The 16,810-nt window shown below is 34.8% G+C and overlaps 2 protein-coding genes and 1 non-coding gene across 3 annotated transcripts; 2 read left to right on the top strand and 1 right to left on the bottom strand.

Annotated features, from left to right (window-relative positions):
• Nucleotides 1-6,856: 6,856 nt before the first annotated feature.
• On the top strand, nt 6,857-8,169 carry LOC114397021. Its single transcript, XM_028359158.1, has 2 exons — nt 6,857-7,123; nt 8,104-8,169. The coding sequence occupies exons 1-2, from the start codon at nt 6,857-6,859 to the stop codon at nt 8,167-8,169; spliced, it is 333 nt and encodes a 110-aa protein (XP_028214959.1).
• Nucleotides 8,170-12,343: 4,174 nt separating this feature from the next.
• Nucleotides 12,344-12,445, bottom strand: LOC114397790. Its single transcript, XR_003663414.1, has one exon. It is a non-coding gene; the product is annotated as a small nucleolar RNA R71 (small nucleolar RNA).
• A 959-nt stretch (nt 12,446-13,404) lies between these two features.
• LOC114397665 lies at nt 13,405-16,577 on the top strand. Its single transcript, XM_028359823.1, has 3 exons — nt 13,405-14,173; nt 15,144-15,435; nt 16,037-16,577. Exons 1-3 carry the CDS (start codon nt 13,565-13,567, stop codon nt 16,069-16,071), a joined length of 936 nt encoding a protein of 311 aa, XP_028215624.1. The 5' UTR covers nt 13,405-13,564; the 3' UTR covers nt 16,072-16,577.
• Nucleotides 16,578-16,810: the final 233 nt, after the last annotated feature.

Below are 16,810 nucleotides of genomic sequence, written 5' to 3'. Positions count from 1 at the left end.
ATCCTTAAGTCTTGGTGGCTTAATTTCTAGACGTTGATTGGTGTTGATAATAGAATTATTCCAGATCTTGGGAAAGTTGAAATAACACAGCTCTTTCAAAAAAATAGACGATGGTAAGTAAGGTGAAAACTGAAAAAGTGTCTCTCAATGGTTTGAGTACAAATATATAATGATTGTTAGATTTATTAATTGCAATTCATATTATTATTTTCACCTGTTAAAATTATTGGTTTAAATTTATTTTTGGTTTCTGTAAGATGTATTTTTTAATTTTAATTTCTGTATTATTTTTATTTTTAGTTTATGTAAATCTATGTTTTTTTAATTTTTAATTTACGTTTTTGACTTGAATTTATGAAAATTATAAATGAAAAATTCAAATTTTAATGGAATAAAAATTAAAAGAAATACAAATTTACAAGAATTAAAAATAAAAAAATTAAAGGAAAAAATTGAAAAAATATCGACTTACAAAATTTAAAATTAGGAAAATAAAATTATAATAATAAAAAATTAAAAAATATTAACTTATCAAATTAACAACATATTTAAATCAAAATTATTTGTCACCTTGAGAAGGGATGAATGCATGTTATTGTTTAGGGAAACTTTGCCCCCTGACTTTTTGTATTTTTTTTAAATATAGATTATATTTTAATATTATAGTAATTTATTTATTTTTCATTTAAAGGGGTTTGATTTTGGAGATATTTAAGTAACTTTGACTCCTTAACTTTGCACCTTAATATGTATCAAATACATTACAGCACGCCATTCCCCATCCACCGTACATCACCTACAAGCAAAATTTCATCTCAAATTCCCCATTTCTTCATTTTCTTAAAATTTCTTTTATTCAATTTCCATTTCATTTCCATTTTCTTTTTCAAACTCCCATTTTTCAACCCATAATACAAGTCGAACTTGCTCCCTCAACCGTGATAGTCTTTGGACCCGTCCTTTGACGTCGTACATATTGACCACTAAGCAATAGAACCATCTAGACAATATCACTATTAAAGAAGGCAACATTACACCAAAATGTTGTTGTAATCCTGATCCATTTGTGGATAATTCAGTTAGTTTTTATTTATTAGAAAGTTAGTTAATTGGTTAATAGTTTGTTGCTGAAAAAACAGAAAGTAATGTGTTGAGTTGTAATTTTCAATTTTATCTTTTCAGCCTTTGACAATGATGTATAAATATAATTGATCATTCAATAAGATAGTTGAATGAGTTTATACATTTCAGAAAGGAATACACTTGCAAAATAGAAACTCTCTCTTCTACCTCATACATTTCTCTCTTTTCCTGCAAGTGTGTGTCAAGGAACTCATATGTTCTTGACACTAACAGTGGTATCTAGAGCAAGGAAGGATCAAGAAGGGATCTTTAAGCACAGCCATGGCTTCCAATGGCCCTTTTCCAGCGAATCTCCCAGTTCTCACTGGCAAGAACTTCAGCAGGTGGCAAGTTCAGATGAAAGACTTGTTTGGCTTCCAAGATTTACCTGATATTATTGAGAATGGTGTAGAAGTTCCAAGAGACAATGCTCTTGATGCACAAAAGGCAAGATTCAAAGAATTAAAGAAGCAGGATTGCAAAGCATTGGTGATTCTTCATCAGTGTGTTGATGATACCCACTTTGAGAAGATTGTAGGTGCAACTATTGCGAAAGAAGCCTGGGACATTTTGAACTGCTGCAGATGGAAGAGAATAAAGGTATTGGAGATTTTTTTGGTAGATTACAAGTTCTTACTAATTCAATGAAAGGTTGTGGTGAGAAATTCACTGATCTAATACTGATTGAAAAAGTATTAAGATCATTGAATCCAAAATTCAACCACATTGTGGTTGCTATTGAGGAATCAAAGGATTTGGAATCCATGAGCATTGATGAATTACAAGGTTCCCTCGAAGTCGATGAGCAAAGATTGCAAGAAAGGAATAATTGTAATACAAAGCCTGTTGAAATAGCTCTTCAAGCTCAACAAAACCCGAAGAACTCTGGAAATGAATCATCTAGAGGAAAGAGAGGCAGATTCAAGAACTCAAGAGGAAGAGGCAACCATGGATCAAGAGAGCACTCAGATCAGAAAAATAATGCCAACCAAAGTTCCAACAAAGGAGGACATATTGGAAATCGAGGGAGAGGAGGAAAAAAGACCTGGGACAAGAAGAATGTAGATTGTTACAACTGTGGAAAGAAGGGACATTATGATGCTGATTGCTGGTACAAGGATAAAAATCCTGCTGATGAGGCTCAACTTGCAGAAGGAGCAGATTCAATTTCTGAACCTGTCCTGTTGATGGTGACAAACAAGACAACACCTGATGACAAGGGTCAATGGTACTTAGACACAGGATGCTCTACACACATGACTGGTCACAAAGACTGGTTCGTGTGTCTAGATGAAAGGATGAAAAACAAAGTGAGATTTGCAGATGATAGCACCATGCTTGCTGAAGGAATTGGAAATGTCTTGATTCAGAGGAAAGATGGCAGAGAAACTTGCATAGAGGATGTACTTTATGTTCCAGGCATAAGCAGCAATCTTCTAAGTCTTGGTCAGTTACTTCAAAAAGGCTTTAAGATAACTATGGAGGACATGATGATGCTGATATATGACAAAACCAGAAATCTAATCATAAAAACACCATTGACCAAAAATAGAACTTTCAAAATTGGAACGAAAGCACTTGAGCACGAATGTCTTAGTGTTGTGAGCAACAAAGAAGAATGGCTTTGGCACTATAGGCTTGGACACTTGAATTTCATAGATCTTGCTCAAATGCACAAGTTGGCACGAGGAATTCCTCAACTACACAACCACAGGAGAAATGCAGAAATTGCTTGGAATGCAAGCAGACAAAGAAGCCCTTCAAGAAGTTTATCCAAGTAAAATCAACTCAGAAGCTTGAAATCATCTATTTAGATGTTTGTGGCCCTATACAGGTAGAGTCCCTTAGAGGAAATATGTACTTTATAACCTTTATAGATGATTTCACTAGAAAGACCTGGATTTATATGATCAAAAGAAAGAGTGATGTGTTTAATATCTTTAAGAAGAACAAAGCTTATATTGAAAATCAAAGTTCTAGGAAGATTAAAGTGTTGAGAATTGATGGAGGTGGTGAATACACCTCAAAATAATTCCTAGAATTTTATGATGAAGCAGGAATTGTACATGAGTTCACACCACCCTACACTCCACAACACAATGGGGCAGCAGAAAGGAAGAATAGAACAATTATGAACATGGTCAGGAGCATGCTCAAATGCAAGGATCTGCCACAAAACTTTTGGAGTGAAGCTGCTTCCACTGCTATGTATGTGCTAAATAGAAGTCCTACAAAAAGACTAAATGGTGTGGCTCCAGAAGAAGTTTGGTTAGGCATCAAACCCAATGTGAAACATTTGAGAATTTTTGGTGCTATCTGTTACAAACACATTCCTGACCAGTTGAGACAGAAACTGGATGAAAAAGGTGAATTGATGGTATTTCTTGGATACCATGAGACAGGAGGGTACAGGTTGTTTGATCCAAGGTCCAAGCAAATTGCAATTAGCAGGGATGTGGAATTTGATGAGTTTAAAAACTGGAGGCTAGAACCTGAGTCTACAAGCAGGAATGCAAGATTCTTGGTTGAAGCAGATTACAGTGGTAATAATGTTGCTGTAACAGCTGCCATACCTGACCAAGGAATTCTGAGAAAGTCAACAAGGGTGACACAAATTCCCCAGAGTTTGAGAGATTATGAAGTCTATAAAGATTATCAAATCACTGAAGGTGGTGACCTAGTGCTTTTGGCCTTATATGCTGGTGCTGAGCCAATAGATGTAGAGGAAGCATTGCAAGAACCTCAATGGATTCAAGCAATGAAGGAGGAATTGAGCTCAATTAAGAACAACACATGGGATCTTGTGAACCTCCCAAAAGGGAAAAGACCTATTACAGTTAAGTGGGTCTTTAAAGTGAAGAAGAATCCCACAGGAGAGGTGGTTAAGCACAAGGCAAGACTAGTGGCAAAGGGTTTCCTGCAAAGAGAAGGTGTGGACTATGGTGAAATTTTTGCTCTAGTAGCAAGGATTGAGACAATAAGGCTTGTAGTTGCAATTGCAAGTATGAGAAGGTGGTTAATGCATCAATTGGATGTCAAGTCTGCTTTTCTAAATGGGCCTCTTGAAGAAGATGTGTTTGTTGATCAGCCTCCAGGTTTTCAAGTTGATGGCCAAGAAGACAAAGTGTACAAACTAAAAAAGGCCTTATATGGCTTAAAACGAGCTCCAAGAGCTTGGAACAAGAAGATTGATGGTGTTCTCAACCAGATTAGGTTTGAGAAATGTATTTCTGAACATGGTGTCTATATTAAAGGGGAGACTATTGTAGATTTAATCCTATTGTGCCTCTATGTGGATGATTTATTGATCATTGGGAGCAACACGTCAGAAATCAACAAAGTGAAGCAGCTGTTGATGAAGCAATTTGAAATGACTAACCTGGGCCAACTATCCTATTTTCTTGGCATTGAATTCAAGGAAACTGAAGCAGGTGTGGAGATGCATCAAAGTAAATATGCAGCTGATTTTCTTGTGAAATTTCACATGAGCAACTGCAATCTAGCTGCAACTCCAGTTGAAACTGGACTAATTATGAGCTTGAATGATGAAGGAGAACTAGTAGATGCTACTCTATACAGACAAATAGTTGGCTCACTCAGGTATTTGTGTAATACAAGACCTGACATAGCTTATAGTGTTGGCATTATAAGCAGGTTTATGAAGGCACCTAAGATTTCTCACGTGATGGCTGCAAAAAGGATCTTAAGGTATGTGAATGGCACAACTGATTATGGAGTGTTGTTACCTTTTGGACAGAATGAATCAAATCAAAATCTGCTTGGCTATACTGATTCATGTATGGTGGAGCTCTAATCTCCTGGAGCTCGAAGAAAGAAGATCCAGTAGCATTATCTACTTGTGAAGCTGAGTATATAGCAGCTTCCCTTGGAGCATGTCAAGGTTCGTGCTTGAGGAAAATGCTGAAAGAAATGAAGATTCAAAAGAAGGAACCAATTTGCTTACTGATTGATAATAATTCAGCAATCAGCCTTGCTAAGAACCCTGTAGATCATGGGAACAACAAGCACATTGATACTAGGTATCATTTTATCAGGGACAAAGTTGACAAAGGAAAAATCAAGCTCATCTATTGCAAATGAGAACATAATCTTACTGATTTACTAACAAAACCATTGAAGAAAGCCAAGTTTGAAGAACTGAGAAGTAAACCGATGATAAAAGCTGATTGAGGATCAAAATTAAAGGAGGGTGTTGTCGTAATCCTGATCCATTTGTGGATAAATCAGTTAGTTTTCATTTGTTAGAAAGTTAGTTAATTGGTTAGTAGTTTGTTGCTGAAAAAATAGAAAGTAATGTGTTGAGTTGTAATTTTCAGTTTTATCTTTTCAGCCTTTGACAATGATGTATAAATACAATTGATCATTCAATAAGATAGTTGAATGAGTTTATACATTTCAGAAAGGAATACACTTGCAGAATAGAAACTCTCTCTCCTACCTCATACATTTCTCTCTTTTCCTGCAAGTGTGTGTCAAGGAACTCATATGTTCTTAACACTAACACAAAACACGGTTATGATTATACCCTTTTCAATTTCAAAATTACTTCATTTGCTGTAATTATTAACACATAATATCTCTTCGCTCAGTCGAAAATCCAGACACAACCACGCCAATTTAATTACTCGCCCACATTATATAAAAAATATTTATCAATAGTATTGTATTACCAATACGAAAAAAATATCCACTGTTTCTCCCACATATAATTAGTAATTCTACCAATTTTTTTATTTATTTAGTTTAATTACACATTTTACCATCTAATTACTATTATTTCATGAATTATATAACTCAATTTTCTTTTCACCTATTTTATCACCAAATTTTTTCAAAAAAAATTAGCATATTTTTTATCCAATATTAAATTTGTAATGACATGTTAACCTGTCTCTAATACTTAATAAGTAGTTGATCTAAGTATTAGTGAATTTGGTGCTTTTAAATAAGGTATCAGGTTCAGTCTTATTGATGAAAAAAACGTGATTAAAAGGATAAATCCTACTAAAGATGACCGACTAAATTTTCTGACGAAGAATAGTCATCAATAAAAACGATGAATACTTTATACTAAAAAAAACTCTAAAATTAATTTATAAGCCAAAAGTAAAACATGGATTTGTTACTAATTTTTGCAAAACTAAAATCAAACAACATTGTTTTTTTTAAAAATTTTTTTAGAAACACATCAACAAGCTATTACACATCAATAAATATGAAAAAAATGAAAAAAATGATAAAATTAATGCTTGAAAAACTTTAATTGTAAAATTCATAAATGATTATAATTGAGTGGTAAAATATATGATTAAACCTATTATTTTTATTTATAAAGTTTATAAAATTACCAATATACTATAAATAAAGTCCATAAAAGAATTGCATATCCTTATCATATATATTTACTATACACCCATAACATCAACCATTCTTTCTTCATGCACTCCAAGTCACAATGGAGCATTTCAACAAAGCCAAAGCCATGAAGCTCCGCAGCCACCTCGGCAAGTACCTCGTCGCCGACGACGACAAACTCTGCCAAAGCAAACAAGGTGCCACCAAAAGGGCAGTATGGGAAATTGAACTAATAATCGGAAAGAGCCATTGTGTGCGGCTAAAAAGCTCCAATCGCTGATACCTAACGGCAACGGACGCAACGTTTCTCTTGGGCGTGACGGAGAACAAGGTGGTGCTGGCGAATTTCGACTACGGCATGGATTGGAAGTTGGAGTGGGAACCCATAACAGACGGTTTCCACATGAAGCTGAGAAGCTGGTGCGGGAAGTATCTCAGAGGAAACAGCGGCATGGCGTCGTGGAGAAACTCCGTTACTCATAATTGGATCCTCTGCGATTTGGAACCCGTGCACGAGTTTCCTGTGAAAATTGTTTCTTTCACGGAGAGCAAGTTTTCGTCGTTGGATTCGGAGGATGAGCTTCCGAGTTCGGAAGGAGAGTCGTTGAGGAGTCAGAACTCGCAGGTGAGTGTGTACGTTTGATTGCACTTTGTTGATTTTACTAGTCAATTTATTTTTGCATGTTTTGTGAATTTTTATTTTAATTTGGATTAGTGATTTAATTGGTACAAATTAAATTGTAATTTAACTGATTTAGCTAGGGTTTACGTTGATTATGTTGACCTGTAGTATTGTAGCTAGGTTGAACCTTTAGGACAAATTATCACATTAATAATTGTGTTTGGTGGCGACGTGTTTGGATTGAACTCGGATGGTGTTGTTGACCAAAAAAGAAAAATAAAATAGACGCGTGTTGCCATAAATGAAAATGGCTACATATTTGAGTAATTCTGAAATTGAGTAAAGTACCGAATTAGTCCCTCACTTTTGGAGGCGCTGTCAATTTGGTCCCTGAAATTTAAAAAATGTCAAAATGATCTTCGACTTTACATTCTGTTTGCCACGTTAGTCCCTGCCGTTAGTAGTCTTTTAACATCGTTAGTAAATGTGTAATGTGGCACGTTAAGTGCCACCTGGATACACACCTGAAACTTCCACATCAGTTTCTTCTACTTGCCACATAAGGAGGGAATAAATTGACATTAAAGGGACTAAAATGACATAATTTAGGTGATCATTTTTTTCCCCAAAATGTTAAAACCCTAACGGCTACTTTAACATTCACGCTTTCATTCCATTTTTCCTCCTACTCATACTCTCATCCAATTCTTATTCTTCTCCTATTCATCTTTCTTCATCTTTGTAGTTCTTCTTCTATTATTTTGTGATCTACCATGTCTGCTAATTCAAGCACAAGGGGGAATGTCACGTCAAACCGTCTTTGTTATTGTCGTAGAAGAGCTACCATTCGAACAGCAAGGACGACAAGGAATAATGGGAGACTGCTTTATGCTTGTCCATTACCACAAGTAAGTAATGTTATTGGTGTTTTTTGTATTTTAATTTTTGTGCAAGATTGAACACGGGTATTTTGTGTTGTGCAGCGAGATGCAGATCGATGTAATTTCTTTTCATGGATTGATGAAGACATTGACGTTGGTTCAACTTAAATAGGTAATTTTGAATTTATATCTTAATTAAGGATCGCCTAAATGAGGAAAAATGGAATGAAAGCGAGTTAAAGTAGTCGTTAGAGTTTTAATATTTTGGGAAAAAAGATGATCACATAAATTATGTCATTCTAGTCCATTTAATGTCAATTCAGTCTCTCCTTACGTGGCAAGTAGAAGAAACTGATGTGAAAGTTTCATGTGTGCGTCCGGGTGACACTTAACGTGCCATATCAAGTAGACTAATTTGGTACTTTACTCTTTTGGAATTAGAATACCCCATTACGTTTTTGAAATTTATATGACAATTTTTTTTTTTACTGCAAGATAGGTATTTCATTTCATTAAAATTACAGGAAAAATACAATTAGGAATGCTATGATGTAGTATGGACTAACAAAAAATTTAGACAGCCTTGCTAACGAGTAAACAATAACATATGACAAATTGTTTCTGAATCTTGGAAAGAGGTCAATTAATTTATTATGACAATTTAATAGTCATTATGACAAAAAATGCATGTTTTTTTAATTTAATTTTTGTTTTCTCAATAAAAGAGTTACACGCTTTTTTTTATTATAATACTAGATAAAAATATTATACTGTTCTTAATTTTTATTATTAATAATAATAACATGCTTTATATATTTGACTTTTTTTATGAGTATGAAAAATAAAGACAAAAACAAACAAGGAAAAAACTAAAGCCACGAATAATATCAAATCTAAAAAATAGTAATTGATGCAATCAATTGCAAGAGGGAAATGAAAAGAAATAATTGATTTTTCGTCAAGGAAATATGTTCCCATAAAGGTACAGTATAGTGCCACGTGTGTTCCTCCATTTAAGAACAGTTAAATATGGAATTTTCTACCTTCCCACCATGATAGATAGTAAATAATTTTTTCCTTGACCTGTGCTGTCAGTTGAATCTCGGAGTTAAGTGCGAAGAAAAAAACCAATTCTTAATCCTATATTTAGTTAGGTAACGAGATATCCTACAAGCGTACGAAGACATAAATATTCCATATTTTCCCAAAATATAAGTATAAAAAAATCAAGCAAGCTCACCTATACAAATCAAAATCTCATTCAAAACCAAGTCTTATTCTGGTATCCAAGAAACTTGATGTGTAGATCAACTAATACTTTAGTGATACTTAAAAATTAAACATGAAATATATGATCTAATATAAATAAACTAATACAACTTCATTCTATTTTAAAGTAGAAATTTAAGAAATTTTTTCCCTCGCTTGAATATTATTCGTTACTATAAACATATGGTTTCTAATAAAAACTGACGCCAATAACAACTTCAAGATTGTGTCTCATTGCCTCTTAAAGTAGATTTGAATATTGCACTACCTTTAAAGGAGTAGAAATAAAAGGAGCAAGTGAGCAACAAATAGCCTCATACAAAACCACTAAAACAGAAAAAAAAACTCCCAAAATGGGACAAACAAGAGCACGATAATTGTCTAAGAAAGAAGGCATATCTAGATATATATATATATATATATATATATATATATATATATATATATATATTCATTTACACAAGAGTATGAAGCGGCCTCGGATGAGTTTATTAATTTACACAAGTCAAAAATTGCTTATAGCAAAAATGTTGAGCCTACAGTGAAGTCTGTGATTACTCCTATTGTGGCAGTGAGCAAAGGAGGAGGTGGTGACAAATATTTGGGATTCTCTTTTGTTGTAGGCAAGAGTAGAAAAGTTATATTTAATTTTATAAAAGATAGAGTGTGGCAGAAGATTAATTCTTGGAGTGGTAAGGTGGTGTTTATGGTTGGAAGAGAAATTCTTATTAAGTCAGTGGTACAAGCTATCACTACATACCGTAAGAGTATTTTCTAGATACCTTAATCTTTGGGGTAGGAGTCGCAAAAGATGATGAATTCATATTAGTGTAGTTTAGGAAGGAGGGGAAGTAAAGGGGTCAATTGGATGGGCGTGGGACAAATTATGTGTTATGAAGGACAAAGGTGGATTGAATTTTGGAAATCTATTTGCTTTTAATATGGCAATGTTAAGAAAGCAAGCATGGAGGATTATTTGATTAGTCAATTATTCAACACGAGAGATTTGAATGCTATTATGAGAACTCCAATTATGCAGCTCACAGATTGATAAGTGTCATATTTTAGTTATTTTTGGGATTACTTATCTTTTGATTTTAATATTTTTCTTATAAACTTCCCTTAATTCTAGTTGTTTTATATATTTTATATTTATAAGTGTTTTTGTTTATAATATGGAAGATTTATCCATGCCTCTCTTATACTCTTATGGTCATTTGTTGGAAAACAAAATAGAGCCAAACTGAAGAGTGTCGAGGGCCATTTTGAAGAGATGAAGTCCTCTGTCACTCACTTGGGCTAATCAGAGCTTGCTTGGGCGAGCCTGCCCACAGAACATGGGAGTTTAAGGGTGATGAACTTGCCTAGGCGAGTGAAATTCCTTCAGCTTGAAGATATCTTCTTGAAACTCACCTGGGCAAGTTTTACTATCACTGACTAGATCAAAAGCTCGAACAAAAGTTAAAAGCGAGAAAGTAGCAGAAAAACCAGAGAAGAAGGTGGGGAGATAGCACGAGGAAGAGAGAAAGCAAAGAAGAAACCAAGTTGGAGTTGCAGAGATCGGCATCGAAGTGATCGTGGAATGCATCCTTTATCATTTCATCTGTTGATCTTGTACTCAATATCATGAGCAGCTAGTTTCTCCGCAGGATTGGATGTAATCTTCATACCCTAATGTAACTATTTTGATATATATGAATATTTTCTACTCATTATTGGTGATTTCATTATGTTCTTAATGCTTGATTCTATTTGATCACTAGTTTCATGAAATTGGATTTTAAGTTTGACTAGAAAGTACTCTTAGAATCTGAACTGGATGAATTCACTCTTTACGTTACCTTACTAGAAATAGAGCATAACGTTTTGATTGCTAATAGCACGAGATTATGATTGTAATGTTGGAATATTTATTTCATATGCGAGGAACCGATATTTGATAAATATTCTTAGGATTCTCAAATGCAAGGAATCGATTCGGGATGATCTAACGCGTGCATCAGGGATGTTGGAAAATGATTCTTATGTATTAATTTCATTTAGATACTGAAGATATGAATGATGAAATCCAATCCTATGATTTTCTTGAATTAATTAAATCCATTTTATTCGTTTTCTTAATTTTACATGTTTATGAATTTTATGCTATTTACCTTTCTTTCATGAAATTTCGATCGAATCCTTTGTATATATCTATTGAATTGTTTTCTTTTATCTGGAGAAACTGTGTAACTCAAGTCCCTGTGGAGACGATCTCATTTATAAAATTTGTAACCTGCGATGACATTGGTACGCTTGCCAAAAGTCTAACAAGTTTCTGGCGCTATTGTCGGGGATTTGAGTCGCTCACTTAGTTCTTTCGGATTTTATTTTTCAGTTTTATAGGTCATTTTTCTTACTTTTGTTGTTTTCTTATTTTGATTTTGTATAAATTATCTCCTTTTATATTTTGTTTTCGCTAACCTCGGTGCTTACGGTTTATTGTAGTCTGGTCTTTGTCCTTTATGCGAGGTAAAGTTCCTACAGATAAATTGCTATTTGATTCGGAAATTGCCAAGACTGAAAGGAAGAACAAGAAGAAAAAGAAACAAGCAACAACTAAGCCACCAGGTGAATCTTCTTCTATTGATTCTCCCTCAATCGAAAAGCCACTTGTAATTGATAATATGGCTGATAGAGAAGGAGAAGGCAATAAACCACCAAGGAGGACTCTTGGTGACTATGCTTATCAACAAGGACCAAAGCATTTCAACAACATAGTCATTCCTCCTTTCACCAACAAGGTTGTGGAGTTTAAGCCAACATTGCTTAGTTCGATTGGTTCACATCCTTTTGCTAGAATGGGTCATGAAGATTCATACACACATTTGTCTACCTTCATAGAGTTATGCAGTACCATGGGAGCCTTTGATGAAGATGTTGAAGCTATCTACCTTAGAGCTTTTCCATTCTCCTTGATAGGTAAAGCAAGGACATGGCTCTTATCACATCCAAACAAAAGTCTCAACACTCGGGAAGATATGGAGGAAAAGTTCATTGCAAGATTCATTCCTCCGTCCAGATTCATTAGTGCAAAGTCAGTCATTGCTACTTTTTTCCAAGGGTCTGATGAACCTCTCTGTGAGACATGGGAGTGATTCAAATCTTTACTAAGGAGATGCCTAAACCATGATTTTGATGATGTTGCACAACTACATATTTTCTACAGTGGTTTCAGACCTCAAACAAAGATGATTCCTGATGCCTCAATTGAAGGTACTATGATTTCCAAGAGCCTTGGGGAAGCAATTGTAATCATTGACTCCATAGCAACCGGTGATTATCAAAGTCACCATGATAAGGCTCCGATTCAAAGGAAAGGTATAATGGAGTTGGATACTCAGAATTCAATTCTAGCTTAAAACAAACTTTTGACTCAGCAAATAGAGGCCTTAACAAAATAGATTGGCCAACTTCCTCGATAATTTTAGCAAGATGGATCACATAAAATGCACCAAGCTCATCAAGTTCATCAAATTCTTAGATGTGATTTTTGTGGTGGTGACTGGTGACCATCAGAATGACCACTGCTTTGCACTTGGTGATTGCCAACATGGGGAGGAGGCCCATTATTTGTAGAATCAAGGCAAACCTCAACAAAGTTTTCAAGGAAATTATCAAGACTAAAGAGGTGACCAAGGTTCAAATTAGCCTTATGGCCGGAGGCAACAAAATAATAATGCATATTTTGGTCCCTCTAACCCTTCTTTTGTAGGTCCTTCTAAAAACTCTTATGCAGATCCTTCAAATAGGGGTTCACCACAACAATAACAATAAGCTCAATCTAATAAAATGTCAAAAATAGAAAGTACTCTAACTCAGGTTATGCATATGTCCATCATATATCATAAGAACATTGATACTTCTATTAAAAATCTTGAAGTTTAGGTTGGAGAGCTTGCAAAACAAGAATTTAAGAATGAAAGAAGAAAAAAGAAAAAAGAAAATTGTAAATTTAAATTATCACACTAATATTTTTAATAAAATTAACATTTATGCCAATAAAAAAATCCCACCAATTCTTCTAATCCAACAAAAAAAATCGTCATATAGATATTTTTTTCGTGTTCCAAAGTTCCTTTTCTTACATACAAATACCCCAAACCAAACTCAAGTCACTTGCTTACTTTTTAATCTCTGATCCGAACGAAGTAACGAACCAACAATAAGTCAATCACCCTGTCTCTCCTAAGCCCCCAAAACACAGTCCCAAATCGAACAAAATCAACTAACTAAACCCTCCAACGTTGTTATTATGCAGACAACAACAAGTTCCAACACCGCCGCCACCACGTTCCGTTCCGGCATGGAGCTCTTCCACCGCGCGAAGGCGGTGCGCCTCCGCAGCCACCACGACAAATACCTCCTGGCCGACGAGGACGAGGAGTCCGTCACGCAGGACCGCAACGGATCCTCCCGCAACGCCAAGTGGACGGTGGAGCTCATTCCGGAGTTCGACAACATCATCAGACTCAAGAGCTGTTACGGAAAATACCTGACGGCGTCCAACCAGCCGCTGCTCCTCGGCGTCACGGGCCGCAAGGTGGTGCAGAGCGTGCCTCGGCGGCTCGACTCCTCCGTCGAGTGGGAGCCCGTTCGCGACGGCGCGCAGGTCAAGCTCAAGACCCGTTACGGGAACTTTCTCAGAGCCAACGGGGGGGTTCCACCTTGGAGGAACTCCGTGACGCACGATATCCCGCATAGGACCACTACACAGGATTGGATCCTCTGGGATGTGGATGTTCTCGAGATTCATGTGGTGTCCCCTGCTCCGCCTCCGATTCCGCATTCCGATTCGCTTGATTTTGAGTCCAATACTCCTTCTGCTGTTAACATCAAATCTACCACCTTCTCCAGACAAGAGGTATGTATTCCTTTGTTTTTTTAAATCTTTGACGCTTTTTGTAAAAAGATGCTTCTAGTTGATCGTTTCATTTTTATTTTTTTTTGTGGAATCGTGAGTGAATTTGAGTTGGGTCGTAGAAAATAGAATTATTGGCATTGACTAACATGATTATTGTTTGAACATGGATTTACATATAATTGAAAATTGTTCATCTGACTGTAGTGTGCATTTGGGTGATGAAATGTAAAATTGATTTTAATTGAACTGATCTTGAAATCTTGATTTTGAAGGGATGCGATTTATATTTGGATGATTTTAATCTAAAAATAAGTTAATAGGAAAGCCCAATATAAATTTTTGATTCAACACATAAGTTACTAAAGTTGCTTTATGTCAAGATCAATTTTGAATTTAGAATCAAAGAATCTAGTTTAGTTGATTGAGCAAGGTGCGAAAATTATTGTAAACTCCATGTTATTTACCTGCCTTTGATTCTTATAGATAAAAGAAAAATTTGAACCTAAAATTGATTCTTTAACATAAAATCAAACATGTGAACATTTAACTAAAGTCATGTTGGTATTTCAATGTAATTTTGGATAATCCAACATGAATTTAAACTTGCACTAAAATACTGTCTCTTAATCATGAATTGTTGTATACTTAAAAATGAGAAATGCTACAAACACACTTTATAATACCCATACTCTCTTTTGAGTGTGTTAGAAAGAGTGTTACTATTACCCCTCCTTAAAAATTGTTGAACTGACATCATACATAATTTTTATAATATTATCTAATTATGGATTGATATATAGTTGAAAATTATTGACTTAAGTAATAATTACTCATTTATTAAGTTGTTGACATTTTTTTTAATAGACAAATGTTAATTGTTAGTTTGTTTGTTAGGTTCTTGACAATCTAACTTAGTGTGACAATGCATTAAAATGAAACTCTTATTCTTTTGGTTTGGTTGGGTTTGTAGTCGACAGATTCGAATGTGAGTTCGCCGCCAAAGGTGGAGGGGAGGACTATATACTACCATGTTGCAGAAGATAATGGGGATGTGGATGATGAGAATGTGCAGGGTTATTCTTTGAATTTCAAAGGGAATGGGGTTGAGCAGTTGGCTCGGAAGTTTGAGGAAGAAACGGGACTTGAGGGAGTTATTGTGTGCACTCGAAGTCCTTTGAATGGAAAACTCTACCCTCTTCGCTTGCAGCTTCCTCCAAACAATGTCACCATGCAGGTTGTTTTGGTTCTTTCCTCGTCTAAAGGTGAGTTTTTCCCCTTGTCAAATGTTTTTCTCGTCAATGCTGAGTCTACTGTTTTACACGCATCATAGTACTTGTTATGCTACAAAATTTGATGAAGTGTTAGCTGAGGTCAAAGAATGAATTTTATGGGGAATTCATTTAACCGTTTGTGCTAAAATTTAGGATATAAAAATATCAAATTGATATTCCTAGATTTTTGCCTTTGAATGTGGCAATTTTCTAGACTTGTTATCGTTTGAAACCTATATATTTGACAGCTTTTTTGTCTGAATACAGATCAAGAAGTCGAGAAATAATTTTTTGGTATTGAAATTTGTTTAAACTAGATTTTTAGCTAAGCTATTCTTCCACTACGTTTTTTTTTTTTCCAACTAAATTTGTGTGCTATAACCTATAAGATATTTCTCTAAAATAAAAAAACTACAAGATATATTGAATCCTAAAATGAGTAGGTACCAAAAGCTCCACCATTTGAGTCCGTAATCTAACTATGTTCCCTTCAGTTTCTTCCTCCTCACCTTTAGGTTAGATTTGTCTTAAAGGCTATCCCTTAAATGTTATCCTGTTGAACTAACATTTGGTTTTTGTTCTGGTTTTTCAGTGGCAAGAGAATTTGAGGAGCAAGGTATACTATGACAAGTTAGATTATTGTTGGAGTCTTGAATTGTATCTACTGAAATGCAAGGCCTATGTACCACCTTGTGATTCAAGCGTGTTTCGAATTTTATGTGATAACATTTAAGAATATGTTGCAAAGTTCCACCTGTTTCTAGTGATCCATTGCATTTATAAGGCAGAATTCATCAAGGTCCAATGGCGATACCTTAAAGTTTCCCTGGTAAGGGTCGTATCAGCAATATCCTCTATTAAGTGGCGTTGAAGGGTTGTAAATGATTCTGATGGAGATGGAAGTCTTTGTTGGACTTCCTATTTATTAGCGCTGTAGCTTTAATCCTGTATCATGTGGATTCAGATATTTGTTGTTTCTTGCTCTTTTTGGTATTTTTCTGTTTTTCATGTTTTTTTAAGATGTATCATTTGTATAGACAACTTTTATCAGAAAAGTAGAGGTATATTTTTTCAGTCATATATAACTTTAAGGAATTTGAAGCATTTTTTAATCAGATATAATTTTTGCCTCATTAGTTTGTATTTGCTGTTTGGAATGAAATTCATATTCAAATGTGGAAAAACCGCAAGTGACCTTTTCCAGTTTGCACCTTGTAGATCATCACAGTATGGTAAAATTAATATTGTATTGACGTAATAAGCTTCATGTTATTTGTCAATATGATCCAATGAGCATTAGTCATTTTGCTCTGCTGGAAACAAGAGAAAAAAAAAACCAATATATACTTTGATTCAAAGGGGTGAA

This window comes from Glycine soja, chromosome 18, assembly GCF_004193775.1.
Source record: "Glycine soja cultivar W05 chromosome 18, ASM419377v2, whole genome shotgun sequence".
Lineage (NCBI taxonomy): Eukaryota > Viridiplantae > Streptophyta > Magnoliopsida > Fabales > Fabaceae > Glycine > Glycine soja.
The sequence above is the reverse complement of the archived record's forward strand: the minus strand, read 5'-3'. Positions and strand labels throughout refer to the sequence as shown.

Bases quoted from the DNA above. Each gene is read 5' to 3' on its own strand.
- LOC114397665 (XM_028359823.1), top strand. From the start codon at position 13,565: ATGCAGACAACAACAAGTTCCAACACCGCCGCCACCACGTTCCGTTCC. The intron at 14,174-15,143 runs GTATGTATTCCT...TTGGGTTTGTAG, and splicing joins CCACCTTCTCCAGACAAGAG to TCGACAGATTCGAATGTGAG. The intron at 15,436-16,036 runs GTGAGTTTTTCC...CTGGTTTTTCAG, and splicing joins GGTTCTTTCCTCGTCTAAAG to TGGCAAGAGAATTTGAGGAG.
- LOC114397021 (XM_028359158.1), top strand. From the start codon at position 6,857: ATGGATTGGAAGTTGGAGTGGGAACCCATAACAGACGGTTTCCACATG. The intron at 7,124-8,103 runs GTGAGTGTGTAC...TGTGTTGTGCAG, and splicing joins TGAGGAGTCAGAACTCGCAG to CGAGATGCAGATCGATGTAA.